The sequence below is a fragment of the Scyliorhinus torazame genome, chromosome 2, assembly GCF_047496885.1.
Source record: "Scyliorhinus torazame isolate Kashiwa2021f chromosome 2, sScyTor2.1, whole genome shotgun sequence".
Lineage (NCBI taxonomy): Eukaryota > Metazoa > Chordata > Chondrichthyes > Carcharhiniformes > Scyliorhinidae > Scyliorhinus > Scyliorhinus torazame.
In genome coordinates this window covers 97,650,093-97,666,291 of record NC_092708.1, presented here as the reverse complement: position 1 = coordinate 97,666,291, position 16,199 = coordinate 97,650,093, and the positions used below count along the sequence as shown (strand labels likewise).

Here is a 16,199-nt window from a genome sequence, read left to right as displayed (position 1 = left end):
CGTACATTTTTTTCAGTATTTAAAATGTTTTCTAAGTAATTAGTTTCTAACTATTCTTCTTTGCATTGCTAATGGGCCACTGCCATCTGTTTTTCAGAGAGTTTGTTGAGTGTCTAAAATTCATAAAATTGACGTGTAAAACAATTGTAACAATATTCAGTCAAACAGTTTAGCCTTGAAATCAATGGCCCTTCTGGCCACTTAAAGGGCTGCAAATTCAGTCATGCTCCTGGTATATTGGCTTGAGTTTAGCAACATAATCTGGACTGCTTCTTTGGTGTAGTACTGGGGGGCGGGGGGGTTGCATTGTAAGAGTTGCCATTTTCAGATGAAAGCTAAAATAAAACCACTTCTCCTTGCTGAGGTGGATGCAGGTGCTAGGCCGGCACGGTGGCACAGTTGTTAGCATTGCTGTCTCACAGCGCCAGGGACCGGGTCCGATTCGGACCTCGGGTGATTGTCGGTGTGGGGTCTGTACTTAGTGAGAAAGAGTGTCATTTGATTTAAAGTTGCCTGAAATACAGTTTGACTCATTCTAAATGGCAAAAATTCAGTTACAACTTAAACAAATGGAAATCAGAAAGAATCAAGGCAGCTTAAATACGAAAGAGAGAGCGAGGAAAAAGAAAGAGAAAGGGAAATACAAATCAGGGAAAAAGATAAAGAGAGAGAGTTTGAACTTCAGAAAATGGCCATGAAACATGACAGTCAGTTAAAATTGGTAGGTGTAAAGGGAAACGTACAGTTGGATGATAGTGATGAGGATAGTACGAAAGAGCGTCATAGTCGAAGGCTTGGTGGGGATCTATTTTAATTTGTCCAAGCATTGCCAAGGTTTGATAAGAAGGAGGTAGAAGCCTTTTTCATTTCATTTGAGAAGGTAGCTAAATAAATGAAATGGCCACAGGACATGTGGGTATTACTGATTCAAACAAAGCTGGTACGTAGGGCTAGTCAAGTGTTTGCATCACTACCGGAGGAGGTATTTGGGAATTATGAGGAGGTGAAAAAAATCCATCTTAGGTGCATATGAACTAGTGCCTGAAGCCTACAGGCAAAGGTTTTTGTTTCACTTTGAGAAAAGTTTGGGTGTGTCTGTTTTTTTGGTTTCATTTTTCAGTGTTGGAGCTGAAGCCAGACAAAGCAGGTGTACTGCTGTTCCCTCTGCCACGAAAAGACTATCTCTTGATCATTTGGTGAATTCAGAATTATAAATGTTCTCAGTAGTGACTTTAACCTGATGTGCTTCTGTTAAAGGTCATGTTTTTTGTCAGTCTTCTGGATGTTAAAAGGACAGCGTAAGCATTACTTAGTGTTGTATTCTTGGAGGGTTGTATTTGAATTGATGGTTGCTGAGATGTTCACTGAATGTTTTAAAAAGGTTAACGTGAGTTCATAGAATAAACATTGTTTTGCTTTTAAAAAATACTTTTCCATTTCTGCTGTACCACTCCTGTAGAGTGGGCCATGTGCTCCCCATACCACAATCTATTAAAAGTTGTTGGTCAGGTGAACTCCATGATACACTTTGGGGTTCTCTAAACCCTGGCCCATAACACTCTGTTTGGGGTGTTCTTTCAGAGGGTCGGTGCTGACTTGATGGGCCGAATGGCTTCCTTCTGCACTGCAGGGATTCTATGATTCTATGATCACATGGTAATATTTAATAACTAAGGAGAAAAAGGGAGTCCTTCTGGTGTTGTTCGAACACTTATACCTCAATCAACAGCAGCAAAAGAGGTGCATTAGTCATTCAACTCATTAGTAAACATTTGGGTTGAATTTTCTGGTACAGCAATTGGCTGCTGAGTTTCCTGGCAGGTGTCTTTTTTCTGGATTTCTTTATTAAACATTTTATTCCTGCACTGTAAACACAACATCGTTCAAAGTCTTAACGATCCATCAAATCCAAATATCAGTATTAGGACATAGAAGGCCTTTACTTTTCTCCAGCTTGCTTTCTATTTTTCTTTCATTCAGTCACCGTCCTAAGGCAGCAATAGCATTGGCATTTACTCACCAAACCTTGTGCATTCTATCATGATGTTGCAATGCCCAAAGACAATGCAACAATTGAAGTGAGGCACTTAAATGCTAGCCATATAACATATCCTGTCACACACTCAGTTATTTGAGTATCAGATACCACATTAGTTTCTCTTGTGGGCATGTCCAACATTTTTTGTGGCTTGAATGCTGATATAGATATAAGAGGCTGCAGGCCTACACACAGCCAACATGGCTATGATTACAGAATTGAGTAGTTTAACCCTGTTAATCATGTAATTGAACTGCCAGCTTCTTAAAGTTGTGGCTTAGCTTCTGCTAGGTTTTTGAGTTGACAGGAAAAGAGAAAGAAAGTTGTGAGGATACAAAAGAAACTAACAATTGTAAATATAATCTGTCAAACAGCTATCCATTTGAATGGATTATACCTAAAGGAAAATTGGAAATTGAGGGGTGTAATCAATTAATCTTGCACGGACACCTCTATATACCTAATCAAAGTAAAGGGCACGAGCTTTGTTTGTCAGATATTGAAAGATTCTTCGCATTCAAAGGTCACATTCAGTGTACAAGGGAAAGCTTATCTACACAGCCACCTGTTCAGACAGGCTTGGGCTATAATGGTTAACCATGTGTAAAATCTTTCCAGTTTGTATCATTTATTTTAGCATATCTGCAATCAGTAATTCTTAAGATGACTGAGCTATGTTTGTACCAATAAAGTTTAATTTTATTCTGATTAATATAAACTGATGATAAGCATACTCTGCTGTAGTGGCCAATGAATTTCCTTAAACAAATAAAAGATAAAATGACAGGTTTCATTTTTTTGTGATTCATAGAACAAATGTAAGTCGCTTTGGACGTGATGACTGTCACAGTCTAGATATAACAAAGGCTCTTTGAAATAAACTGCATTTGTCTGGTTGGCTGCAATTAGTTTTAAGGACTAAATACTGAGGGCCAAGTCAGAGCCGTGTTTACACTGCTTCAAAAACATTTAGGCACAACATCAAAGATTCCGTGTACCCAGGTTCATGGGAGCTTGAGCACAATGGGTATCAAAAAATTAGATACTTTCCTTGCATGTGTATTCTCCTAATTTTCTGTGCTCACAATTCCCAAGCAATCTAATGTGCCTCTGCATTGGCCTGGAGAAAGTTTTCTTAATTATTCTAAGTTCTGTGTTTTTAAAAAATATATATTTATTGAAGTTATTCAAACAAAGATTTTCCGTTTTTACAACTTAATAAAGGAATATACATTAAACGTTATTCAAATAATATATTAAACTAACAACAGATGGAAAAAGAAATAAACAAAAAGCAAATATCAACAACTAACTAAGAAAATACAAGAACACGGAATAATCCTCCCCCCCTCCCCCACCCCCCTCCCCCCTGGGTTGCTGCTGCTGTCTTTTCTGTTTTTCCATTATCGTTCCGCGAGATAGTGCAGGAACGGTTGCCACCGCCTGGTGAACCCCTGAGCCGATCCTCTTAACGCATATTTTATTCGTTCCAGTCTTATGAACCCTGCCATGTCGTTTATCCAGGGCTCCACGCCCGGGGCCTTCGCTTCTTTCCACATAAGTAGAATCCTTCGCCGGGCTACTAGGGACGCAAAGGCCAAGACGTCGGCCTCTTTCGCCTCCTGCACTCCCGGTTCTTCTGCAACCCCAAATATAGCCAACCCCCAGCTTGGTTTGGCCCGGACCCCCACCACCTTTGAGATCACTCTTGTCACACCCTCCCAGAACTCATGCAGTGCCGGACACGACCAGAACATGTGAGTGTGGTTCGCTGAACTTCCCGAGCACCTCCCATACCTGTCCTCCACCCCAAAAAACCTGCTCAGTCTTGCTCCCGTCATATGCGCTCTGTGTAGAACCTTAAATTGAATCAGGCTAAGCCTGGCACACGAGGACGAGGAATTTACCCTACTTAGGGCATCTGCCCACAGCCCCTCCTCAATCTCTTCCCCCAGCTCCTCTTCCCATTTTCCCTTCAGCTCCTCTATCATCGCCTCCCCCTCGTCTCTCATCTCCCTGTATATTTCGGATACTTTACCTTCTCCAAACCATGCCCCCAAAATCACTCTATCCTGGACCCCTTGCGTCGGGAGCCGCGGAAATTCCCTCACCTGTTGCCTCGTAAATGCCCTCACTTGCATGTATCGGAAGGCATTCCCTGGTGGCAACTTATATTTTTCTTCCAATGCTCCCAAACTCGCAAACGTCCCGTCCACAAACAGGTCCTTCAGCTTCCTAATTCCTGCTCGCTGCCAACATTGAAATCCCCCATCTATCCTCCCCGGGTCGAACCTGTGATTATTCCTTATCGGGGACACACCGAGGCACTCGTCACTCCCCTATGTCGTCTCCACTGCCCCCAGATCTTCAAGGTCGCCACCACCACTGGGTTTGTGGTGTACCTTTTCGGGGAGAATGGTAGCGGCGCTGTTGCCAGCGCTTTTAGGCTCGTTCCCTTACAGGACGCCATCTCCAACCTTTTCCACGCCGCACCTTCTTCTTCCCTCATCACTTACAGACCATCGACACATTGGCAGCCCAATAGTAGTCACTCAGACTCGGCAGTACCAATCCCCCTCTGTCCCTACTGCGCTACAGGAACCCCCTCTTTACCCTCGGGGTCTTTCCTGCCCACACAAAGCTCATAATGCTCCTGTCTGTTTTTTTGAAGAAGGCCTTTGTAATCAGGATGGGGGGGCACTGAAACACGAAAAGAAACCTCAGGAGAACCACCATTTTAACCGCCTGTACTCTGCCCGCCAATGACAGGGGCACCATATCCCACCTCTTAAAGTCCTCCTCCATCTGCTCTACCAATCGCGTCAGGTTAAGTTTATGTAGGGTTCCCCAGTTCCTGGCCACCTGTATCCCCAGGTATCGAAAATTCCCTGCTACTTTCCTCAGCGGCAGAGCATCTATCCCCCTGCCCTGTTCCCCGGGGTGCATCACAAAAAGTTCGCTCTTTCCCATATTTAATTTGTATCCCGAGAACTCTCCAAACTCCCTGAGTATCTGCATTACCTCTGGCAACCCCTCTACTGGGTCCGCCACATATAGCAGCAAATCGTCTGCATATAGTGACACTCGATGTTCCTCTTCCCCTCTAAGCACCCCCCTCCACTTCTTAGAGTCCCTCAGTGCTCTGGCTAATGGTTCAATTGCCAACGCGAACAGTAACGGAGACAGGGGGCACCCTTATCTTGTACCCCTATGTAGTCGAAAGTATCCCGATCTTTGCCTGTTTGTAATGACGCTTGCCACCGGGGCCGCGTACAAGAGTCTAACACATCTAATGAACCCCTCCCCGAACCCAAATCTCTTCAGCACCTCCCACAAATAGTCCCACTCCACCCTATCGAATGCCTTCTCTGCATCCATCGCCACCACTATCTCTGCCTCCCCCTCCATTGGGGGCATCATCATCACCCCCAGCAACCTTCGTACATTGACATTGAATTGTCTCCCCTTAACAAACCCTGTCTGGTCGTCATGTACCACCCCTGGGGCCCAATCCTCTATCCTTGTCGCCATCACTTTGGCCAGCAGTTTGGCATCTACGTTTAGGAGGGAGATGGGCCTTTATGACCCGCACTGCAGCGGGTCTTTGTCTCGTTTCAGAATTAGCGATATCGTCGCCTCCGACACTGTCGGGGGTAATGTCCCCCTTTCCTTAGCCTCATTAAAGGTTCTCGCCAAAAGCGGGTCCAACAGGTCCATATACTTCCTATAAAATTCCACCGGGAGCCCATCTGGTCCCGGGGCCTTCCCTGCTTGCATGTTCCCAATTCCTTTGATCACCTCATCCAACTCAATCTGCGCCCCCAGACCTGCCACCTCCTGCCCCTCCACCCTCGGGAACTCTAGCTGGTCCAAAAAGTGTATCATTCCCTCTTTCCCCTCTGGGGGTTGGGACTTGTACAGCCTCTCATAGAATGTCTTGAACACCTCGTTCACTTTCCCTGCTCTCTGCTCCATCTTTCCCGTTTCGTCCCTAACTCCTCCAATCTCTCTCGCCGCCCCCCTCTTCCGAAGTTGTTGGGCCAGCAGCCGGCTCGCCTTTTCCCCATATTCATATTGTATTCCCTGTGCCTTCCTCCACTGTGTCTCTGCCTTTCCCGTGGTCAGCAGGTCAAACTCCGTCTGTCATCTTCGTCTTTCCCTGTATAGCCCTTCGTCTGGGGCCTCCGCATACTTCCTATCCACCCTCAAAATTTCCCCTACTAATCTCTCTCTTTCTTTACCCTCTTGTTTCCCCTTGTGGGCCCTGATGGAAATCAGCTCTCCTCTAACCACCGCCTTCAGCGCTTCCCATACTACTCCCACCTGGACCTCCCCATCGTCATTGACCTCCAGGTATCTTTCGATATATCCCCTCACCCATCCGCATACCCCCTCGTCCGCCAGTAGTCCCATGTCTAATCGCCAGAGTGGGCGCTGCTCCCCTTCCTCTCCCAGTTCTAGATCCACCCAATGCGGGGCGTAATCTGACACGGCTATAGCCGAGTACTCCGTTCCTGCCACCCTCGGGATCAGTGCCCTTCCCAAAACAAAAAAGTCTATCCGGGAATATACCTTGTGGACGTGGGAGAAAAAGGAAAACTCTTTACCCATCGGTCTGGCGAATCTCCACGGATCCACTCCCCCCATTTGCTCCATGAATCCCTTAAGCACCTTGGCCGCTGCCGGCCTTCTCCCGGTCCTGGATCTGGACCGGTCCAGCCCTGGGTCAAGCACTGTGTTAAAGTCCCCCCCCCATTAACAAGTTTCCCACCTCCAGGTCCGGGATACGTCCCAGCATTCGCTTCATGAATCCCGCGCCATCCCAGTTCGGGGCATATACGTTCACCAGCACAACCGCCTCACCCTGCAATCTGCCACTCACCATCACATACCTGCCCCCACTATCCACCACTATGGTCTTAGCCTCGAACGTTACACGTTTCCCCACCAGTACTGCCACCCCTCTGTTTTTCTCAAGTCTAGTCCAATTTCTCTTCCTGAATGAATGTCCATGCCTCCTCCGCCGTCTCGAAGTAGTGGTGTTTGCCCTGATGTGTGACCCACAATCTCGCCAGCTGCAGCATCCCAAATTTGACTTTCTTCCTATGGAGCACCGCCTTGGCCCGGTTGAAACTTGCCCTCCTTCTTGCCACCTCCGCACTCCAGTCTTGATACACGCGTATCACCGCGTTCTCCCACTTGCTACTCCGTGTCTTCTTAGCACAACCCAGGACCATCTCCCAGTCCCTGTAGCGATGGAACTTCACCACTATTGCTCTTGGTGTTTCCCCTGCCTTTGGTCTTCTCACGAGGACCCAGTACGCTCCCTCCACTTCCAGGGGGCCCGTTGGGGCCTCAGCTCCCATTAGAGTATGGAGCATCGTACTCACATACACCCCAGCTTCCGCTCCCTCTGTTCCTTCGGGGAGACCTAAAATCCGTAGGTTCTTCCTCCTCGAGCTGTTCTCCAGGGCTTCCAGCCTTTCTATGCACCTCTTGTGTAGTGCCTCGTGCGTCTCCGCTTTTACCACCAGGCCCTGTATCTCGTCTTCGTTCTCGGCTGCCTTTGCCTTCACTCCACAGAGCTCCATCGCCTGGACCTTTTGTGTTTCCTTTAGTCCCTCGATTGCCAGTAACATCGGCGCCAGCACCTCTTTCTTGAGCTCCTCCACACATCGTCGGAGGAACTCCTGCTGTTCCGGGCCCCATACCATCTGGGCTCCCTCGGCCGCTATCTTGCTTCTCCCTTCTCTTCTCTGCCGCTGCTCCAAAGGATCCTCCGCAATCTGGCCACTACTGTCGCTCCTTTCCATCCACACCCGGGGGGACTCCTTCCTTTGTCACCTCACACTGGGTTTGGCCGCAAAAAATTTCCGTTGGGGCTCCCGATAAGAGCCCAAAAGTCCGTTGAAACGGGAGGTGCCGAAACATGCGGCTTAGCTGGTCATCGCCGCAACCGGAAGTCGTTCTGTGTTTTTTTTTAATTAAAGAGATTACAGATAATTAGATTCTGATAAACTACCATTACACATTTTGATTATTTCTCAGGAATTAAAAATAATATCAGGGACTGGGTATAGAAGATTAGAAAACAATTGCCTTTCACTGCCATGTCCTGAGTTTGAATCCAACCTAAAATGACACGATGAAGGTCTCCTTCTTCAATTTGCAGTACGCAGGGGGCAATATGGTAGCATAGTGGTTAGCACAGTTGCTTCACAGCTCCAGGGTCCCAGCTTCGATTCCCGACTGGGTCACTGTCTGTGCAGAGTCTGCACGTTCTCCCCGTGTATGTGTGGGTTTCCTCCGGGTGCTCTGGTTTCCTCCCACAGTCCAAAGATGTGCGTGTTAGGTGGATTGGCCATGTTAAATTGCCCTTAGTGTCCAAAAAGCTTAAGTGGGGTTTACTGGGTTACGGAATAGGGTAGATATGTGTGCTTGAGTAGGGTGCTCTTTGTAAGGGCCGGTGCAGACACGATGGGCCAAATAGCCTCCTTCTGCACTGTAAATTCTATGATTCCATGATTCAACTTGCAGTTGTATGGGGAATGGTTTTGGTCATCTGCACTTAATTGTTTTGTGATTGATGCGACCACCAATTCACTCGAAGACACGTGGAGAAGTAAACCGTGGTTTTAATCAGCTTAGAACTGAGCCTGCCTGTGACCGGTACAACACTGAAGGTGGCCCCGCAGGTCAGCAGCTCTTATACTTCCTGTAAAGGGGGTGGAGCCATGGGCGGAGCTCGTACATGCCCCAACGTATCCCCTGTGGGTGAAGCCACACAATCGCCCATAGGTAGAGCCCACAGGGTTAATAACATAACACAGTGCACTGGTGAATTATCAGTAATTATACATTCACCACATTCACCCCCTGTTTAAAAATGAAGAGCAGCGGGGGTGATGGGCTCATAGACTCAGTTGGTCTGGTGCCCGGATCGTACGTTGCGACTGCCGAAGCACTGGTGTTGCAGCCACTTTAGGTGGCTGTGGAAGTGGGTCCGGAGCAGGCACAGGCGTGGACTCCGGGAGCGGCTCTTCCGGAGCCTCATTCCTGTGGACCGGTGCGGCGGGTGGGAGGGAGCACGGGAACCATATAGGGGTGGGGGCGCTGAACATGGGAGGAGGGACGGGACACAGTGTGAGGGATGCAGTAGTGGTAGTGGTGTTGGAGCCTGCGGGCGCCAGGTCCCGGAGGGAGACTATATCTTGCCGGCCATCGGGGTGTTTGGCGTACGCATAGTGTGGGTTGGAGTACAGGAGCTGGACCCTCTCTACCAGCGGGTCGGTCTTATGGCTCCGAACATGTTTTCGGAGAAGGACTGGACCTGGTGTCATCAGCCAGGGCGGAAGTGAGGCCCCTGAGGTAGCTCCCCTAGGGAAAAAAAACAAACGGTCATGAGGAGTCTGGTTTGTGGCCATGCAAAGGAGGGACCTAATAGAGTGGAGTGCATCGGGGAGGACCTCCTGCCAGTGAGAAACTGGGAGATTCCTGGACCGCAGGGTCAGTAGGTCGGTCTTCCAGACCGTCACATTCTCCCTCTCCACCTGCCCGTTTTCCCTGGGGTTATAACTGGTAGTCCTGCTCGAGGCGATGCCATTACTGAGCAGGTACTGACGCAGTTCGTCGCTCATGAACGACGAGCCCCTGTCGCTGTGGACATAACTGGGGAAACCAAACAGGGAGAAGACACTATGCAGGGCTTTAATGACAGTGGGAGTGGTCATATCAGGGCAGGGGATGGCAAACTGGAAGCGGGAGAACTCATCTATGATGTTAAGGAAGTACGTGTTGCGGTTATTAGAGGGGAGGGGCCCTTTGAAATCGATACTGAGGCATTCAAAGGGCCGGGATGCCTTTACCAGGTGGGCCTTATCCGGTCGATAGAAGTGCGGTTTACACTCCGCACAGATTTGGCAGTCTCTGGTTATAGCTCTGACCTCCTTGGTGGAGTAGGGCAGGTTGCGGGCCTTGATGTAATGGGCGAGCCAGGTGACCCCCGGGTGGCAGAGGTCATCGTGGATAGCCAGTAGTCGGTCATCTTGCGTGCTGGCGCAAGTGCCGTGGGGACAGGGCATCTGGGGGCTCGTTGAGCTTCCCAGGACGATATACTATATCGTAGTTATAGGTGGAGAGTTCGATTCTCCACCTCAAGATCTTATCATTCTGAAGGCAACCGATCGTTGGTCGGTGACGAGGGTAAACCTCCTACCATGAGGTAGTGCCTCCAGTGCCACACGGCTTCCACGATGGCTTGGGCTTCTTTTTCGACCGAGGAGTGTCGAATTTCAGAGGTGGTCAGGGTGCGTGAAAGAAATGCTACCTGTCTGCCTGCTTGGTTGAGGGTGGCGGCGAAAGCGTCCTCTGAGGCGTCGATGGAGCTTTGGAGGTGCTTAGGTCGCAACTGGTCCAGGGTGACCGCGCTGAGGTGTGGGTATCCGGCAGCGTGATTGGAGGTGCTGCGGCAGCCCCGCGATGGCTGTCCGTGCAGGGCGTATGCGGCGAGCGCCGTAGCAGATGGCGGCCAAGATGGCGGCCCCCGTTGGTCGAGCATGGTGGGCGGTGAGGAAGATGGCGTCCAAGATGGCGGCCCCCATGGATCGCACGTGGACGGCCGCGTGGGGGAGGATGGCAAAGATGGCGGCCCCCATGAGTCGCACATGTTATGCGGAGGCGGAGTCGGCAGACACGCTGCCACCTTGCGGGGTCTGCGGGCCTGTGAGTCTGTGGATCGGGTCTGTGAGTTTGAGTTCTTAGACCTGGCCAGGCAGACCTTGGCGAAATGTCCTTTTCGCCCGCAGCTGCTGCAGTTTGCGTTGCGGGCCGGGCAGTGCAGTCGGGGGTGTTGGGACTGGGCGCAAAAGTAGCAGGGTAGCCCCCATGATGGGCGGGCGGCCGCGCGGCACAGGTCTGGAGTAGTCTTGGGTCGGGGGCCCACGAGGGGGTCGCGTGATAGGCCGGGAACGCAGTAAGGCTCTGAAAAGCGGCCTCCAGAGAGGTAGCCAGTTTTACTGTATCATCCAGGTCCTGGGCCCCTTTTTCGAGCAGGCGCTGTCTCACATAGTTCGATCGGACCCCCGCCACGTAAACGTCTCGGACGGCGAGCTCCATTGTGCTGAGTGGCCTGGTAGTTACAGATACGCGCGAGGGCTTTGAGGTCGCATAGGTAATTATCTAGCGACTCCCCGGGGCGCTGGCGGCGAGTGGTGAAGACGTGTCGCGTGTATACCTCGTTCACAGGCCGCACATAGAGGCGTTCGAGTAGTGCGAGGGCCTCTGTATAGGAAGCGGCTTTGTCGAGCTGGACAGAAATGCGATGGCTCACCCGTGCGTGGAGGAGGCTCAGCTTCTGTTCATCAGTGACGGATGGCGTAGACGACGCGGCGAGATAGGCCTTGAAGCATCAAAGCCAATCTGAAAAAATTTATTTCGCCTCCGCGGCCTGTGGATCAAGTTCCAGTCTGTCAGGTTTGAGGGCTGATTCCATAGTAGTATTTTAAGCTGATTAAATTGATGCGACCATCAATTCACTCGAAGACACATGGAGAGGTAACCGTGGTTTTAATCAGCTTAGAACTGAGCCTGCCTGTGACCGGTACAACACTGAAGGCGGCCCCGCAGGTCAGCAGCTCTTATACTTCCTGTAAAGGGGGTGGAGCCATGGGCGGAGCCTGTACATGCCCCAACATATCCCCTGTGGGTGAAGCCACACAATGGCCCATAGGTAGAGCCCACAGGGTTAATAACATAACACAGTGCACTGGTGAATTATCAGTAATTATACATTCACCACAGTGGTCATGGGTCCACAAGACAGAATTTTTTCCTAATTATGAACGAAACAGCAACAAACTGGCAATCTCACAAAATACACAGGAGGACTGGTGAAATGGAAAATGGCACTCACTGTAGTAGGTTCTGTGCTTGGTGTTAAAGCAACTACTGTGTGGAGTGAAGGGACCTTTATTATGCATCTAACGGACTTGCTGACACTTGCATCAGAACAGAAATGTATTTAATTTCCAAAAGCTTGCAACCCTCATCCCAAACCCAAAGTAAAGTAATGAAAAGTGAATTCGAATTATGCCTTCTAAAAAAAAAAGTACTGTTTGATTTGCAATTTCTATGCTATTGTGCAATCAACGGAACTAAATTTCAGGCTCAAATTACACTGGCACCTCAAACTTCAGGAACTGCTCTGTTCACACAACAGATTTCCTTATGTCCTGTTAAAATTTACAGGAAACATGTAACATGTCCACTCATGTGTGGGCTGGCATACTGTCAAATGATTGGAATGACTGAAGCACATTTATCTGGAAAGGTTTTGCAGCATTTGTTTCCTCGAAATGAAAAGTGCAAAAGGCATGTTTGCCCTTCAATACAATCAGCTCCATAGGCTCAGGTGCAATTATTCTTTTCTAATTTTCAGTCTCACCAGTCTCCAGACTACACTGTGGCACTCTAAGACCTGCTGCTCAAATCATTGTCTGTTCTGGTAGATTCTAGGAAGCCTGCATGGCAAATGAAAATGGCCCCGAGGCTAGAATATTGGTTAAAGTCACAGGCACATCCTTATGATGGGTAGAAATCATGGAAAACCAAAAATGACATAGAATCAACAACCGAGTTAATTGATTTAACTTAACTGGTCTATTCCAGTGTTTATAACTCAACATAACCTTCCTCCAACTCGGATTGCCTATCCCCAACCTTCCTCAAAATCCTATTCCTTTCCCTCTAATGTGTGCAAGACACCAATATTCCGAATAAGTGGAAAAGCCAATCACTATCTTTTTTTCCATGACATTTCTTAGGTATTCAATGCTGTAACTACCAAATAATCATGTGGTGATTTCTCATGCTTTATCAGACTTTAATTCTGTTTGAAATGCAAGTTCAGCATTCTGCCTCCAGAAATTTTCTTTAAATACATTGCATATTAAGCACTGAAATTTCTGCAATTCTTTCAGTTATAATAGTGAATTAAATTACCTGGTATATGTCCAGATGATCAGCTGTCACTGCAAAAATCAGCAGGATATTATTTTCCACAAGTGTTTCTATTAGTTGCCCAAGTGAGGGATATTCCTACAAATATAAAGTAAAAGAAAAAAAAGATAAAAGAAAAATATTTAGGAAATTTACAATGCAGCTGAACATGATGCAAGCATACAAAAATAATGGATAGAAAAGACCCACTGCCCCATCGAGCATATCCCACAGAGTTGTGGTCCCTGTAATGCACCCCCCACCCACCTGCAGTCATGTAATCCCTCAGTGAGGCAAAAGCTTAGATAAAAACTCGAACTAATTAGGGAAAAGGAATTGGAAAAATTCCTCTCCAAAACCCTTTAGGCAAACTAAACTGGTCTCGGAGGTCACACTGGTCATGATTTAGATTGCAGACACCTATCTCATGCACAGTGTAATCTCTCCCTAAGCCAGCAACAAGTGCAGCTCTCCCTTGAAGAAATACATGTAATCATTGTTCATCACACAAGTTGGCTACACGCTCACAGTCCACTATTTTCTGGGAAAAGAAGAACCACCTAATTTCTAACCTAGTTCTATCTTTACGTAATTTGCAAGCATAACATCTGGTCCTCCCTAACTTATTCATTTGAAGTAATTGCTCTAGGTAAGCAGAAACTAGCACGCTCATTTTTCATAAACCGCTAAATCACCTCTAAATCTAATCTTTTTGATGTATGAAGACTCAAATCTCTGAGCCTACCATGGTAACCAGGTGTTTTAAACTGGGCATTTCCATCGGTCCATTAATCTTGTGGCCTTTCTCTGTCTAGATCCACAAAATCACTTCCAACATGGCCTTAGATTCCCCCCGCCACTTCGGGGAGCATCACCAGGAGCGTACTGGCACCCAGTGCCCTACGAAGGTCAACAACCTCCACCAGGCCGCGCGGGTGGGTTGGCAATTGCCCCCTGGCTCTGCCTGCCACTCACGCCCACCCCAAAGCATGCACCTGGCACGGCCGTCGCTCAGCACCGTTCCAAGCCGCCACCCCCACATGCCACCCATACTCCCCACACTCCTCATCCCCCCCATACTCACCATCTCCACCCCCCCACCACCACCTGTGGATCACGATGCCTCGTCTGTGTCTCTGCAGGAGAAGTTGGCACACCACAGACGGGAGAGTGCCCAGAAGCGCGGCGGGTGCCAGACATCAGAGTCCTCACCCCTTATGAGGAATGGGGCCTGGAATTAACGGGGGTGGCCGAGGACAGATGTCACTCAATGTCATTGACACAGAGGCCGATGTACGGTGCTGAGATGTGGTTTCAACGGCCCCTACCCAGATGACCACCACGCCTGAGTTGTTAATGCCATGCAGAATTACCAATTTCTCCTACTGACCATATGTCCATACTCCAGCTGGATCCTCATCCATTGGTGCCTGCCATCCGGGGTGGTCCCTCCCTGTGCCTCCCATGAGCACACCTTGGAGGGAAGCTCCAAGGTGACCACTATAATCACGGCACAGCTGTCATCCCCACCCTTCACCAGCACAGGGACACACATCTCGGGGCACATTCTGGTGAGCCCCACACCTGCTTATGCACAGCAGCTGGAGGCGCGAACGCCCAGGCGAGACAGCAGTCAGAGGTCTGCTGGATCCCAGGACAATGTTGGGACCCAGCCAAATGCTGTACCTCTGGACAATGTTTACCCAGAGCTGATGCAGAGGCTAGTGTGCAGCCGTGATATTCAGAGAGGGATATCGGCGACAGTCCAGCAGGCCAATAGCCGATTGGAGGAGTCCCAGAGGCTATGGGCGCAGGTGCTGTCACCAGCAATGCGTGGGCGGTGCCCACAGTGGAGAACCTGGTGCATGATGTCAGCAGCGTGAGTAGAGGTGTCCATAGCATGGCTCAGTCGATGATGACCAGGTTGAAGTGGGCACAAAAGACCACAACAAAGTGGGTGACCCTTTGGGGTGTGTGCTGCAGTGCATCACCTGAGTGGTCGAAGCATTGGAACTGCATATTGAGGAGTCCAATGCACCACTCAATGACAGCCCATGTGGCCACTTGAAGGTCCTCATTGTATCGGGTCTCTGCATCGGTCACCGGCCTCCGAACTGGCGTCATTAGTCGCATCCTCAGCTATGCCGGGCAGCACGGTAGCATAGTGATTAGCACAATTGCTTCACAGCTCCAGGGTCCCAGGTTCGATTCCCGACTTGGGTCACTGTCTGTGCGGAGTCTGCACGTTCTCCCCGTGTGTGCGTGGGTTTCCTCCGGGTGCTCCGGTTTCCTCCCACAGTCCAGAGATGTGCAGGTTAGGTGAATTGGCCATGCTAAATTGCCCTTAGTGTCCAAAATTGCCCTTCGTCTTGGGTGGGGTTACTGGGTTATGGGGATAGGGTGGAGGTGTGCGGTTGGGTAGGGTGCTCTTTCCAAGAGGCGGTGCAGACTCGGTGGGCCGAATGGCCTCCTTCTGTACTGTAAATTCTATGAAATCGCACCCTCTATTTCCCTCTCCACAGATGCTGCCAGGCTGACTGAGTTTTTCCAGAACTTTCTGTTTTTATTTCAGATCGCAGCATTGACAGTATTTTACTTTTATTCCATAGGCTGTGTCGTTACCAGGTTCTCTCTTGAAGCATCCTGGGATATTTTGCTACATTAAAGGGAGGATAAAATGCAACTTGTTAAAAAATACAGCAAAAATACATTTAATACATGAAAAGGCTAACCCTGACCCATAAACATATTTGATGAATATGAAACACGTCACCTACACTTCTTGATTTTGATATTTTCCATTCTAAGCTGGTAGCAAATAGATTCTTAGAAATTTGGAGTCACATCAAAATAAGGAACAAGATATTTGCGACAGAAGAAAACTCAACTCTGAGTCATAATGAGGTTTCCCAGTTCATGTTTGTCACAAAAGCCTTGATCAATGGTACCTGTGACGCAAAGCAACTTTTGAATGAGTCAAGTGTCTGTGTTTATTCAAGATAGGTGCATTTTGCTTTTGGAATGTACTTACTTCAGTTTTCTGTAAAATATTTCAGCTCTGTTTAAAATTTGAAATCCAAATAAAAATAGTTGGAAAATTGTCACACTTTTAATATTTTTATAGACTGTATGACTGAGGTCAAATATACTGGCACCACATATTGAA

General features: G+C 48.6%; 1 protein-coding gene across 3 annotated transcripts in view; it reads right to left on the bottom strand.

The window, feature by feature from the left end:
• The window catches only part of itgb6 (integrin, beta 6), a 139,927-nt gene that overhangs the window by 101,969 nt on the left and 21,759 nt on the right, over positions 1–16,199 (bottom strand). For all 3 annotated transcript variants that reach the window (XM_072474525.1, XM_072474518.1, XM_072474534.1), the window contains one exon: positions 13,037–13,132. In XM_072474525.1, coding sequence (XP_072330626.1) covers positions 13,037–13,132 — 96 coding nt within the window. The remainder of the gene's footprint in view (positions 1–13,036; positions 13,133–16,199) is intronic.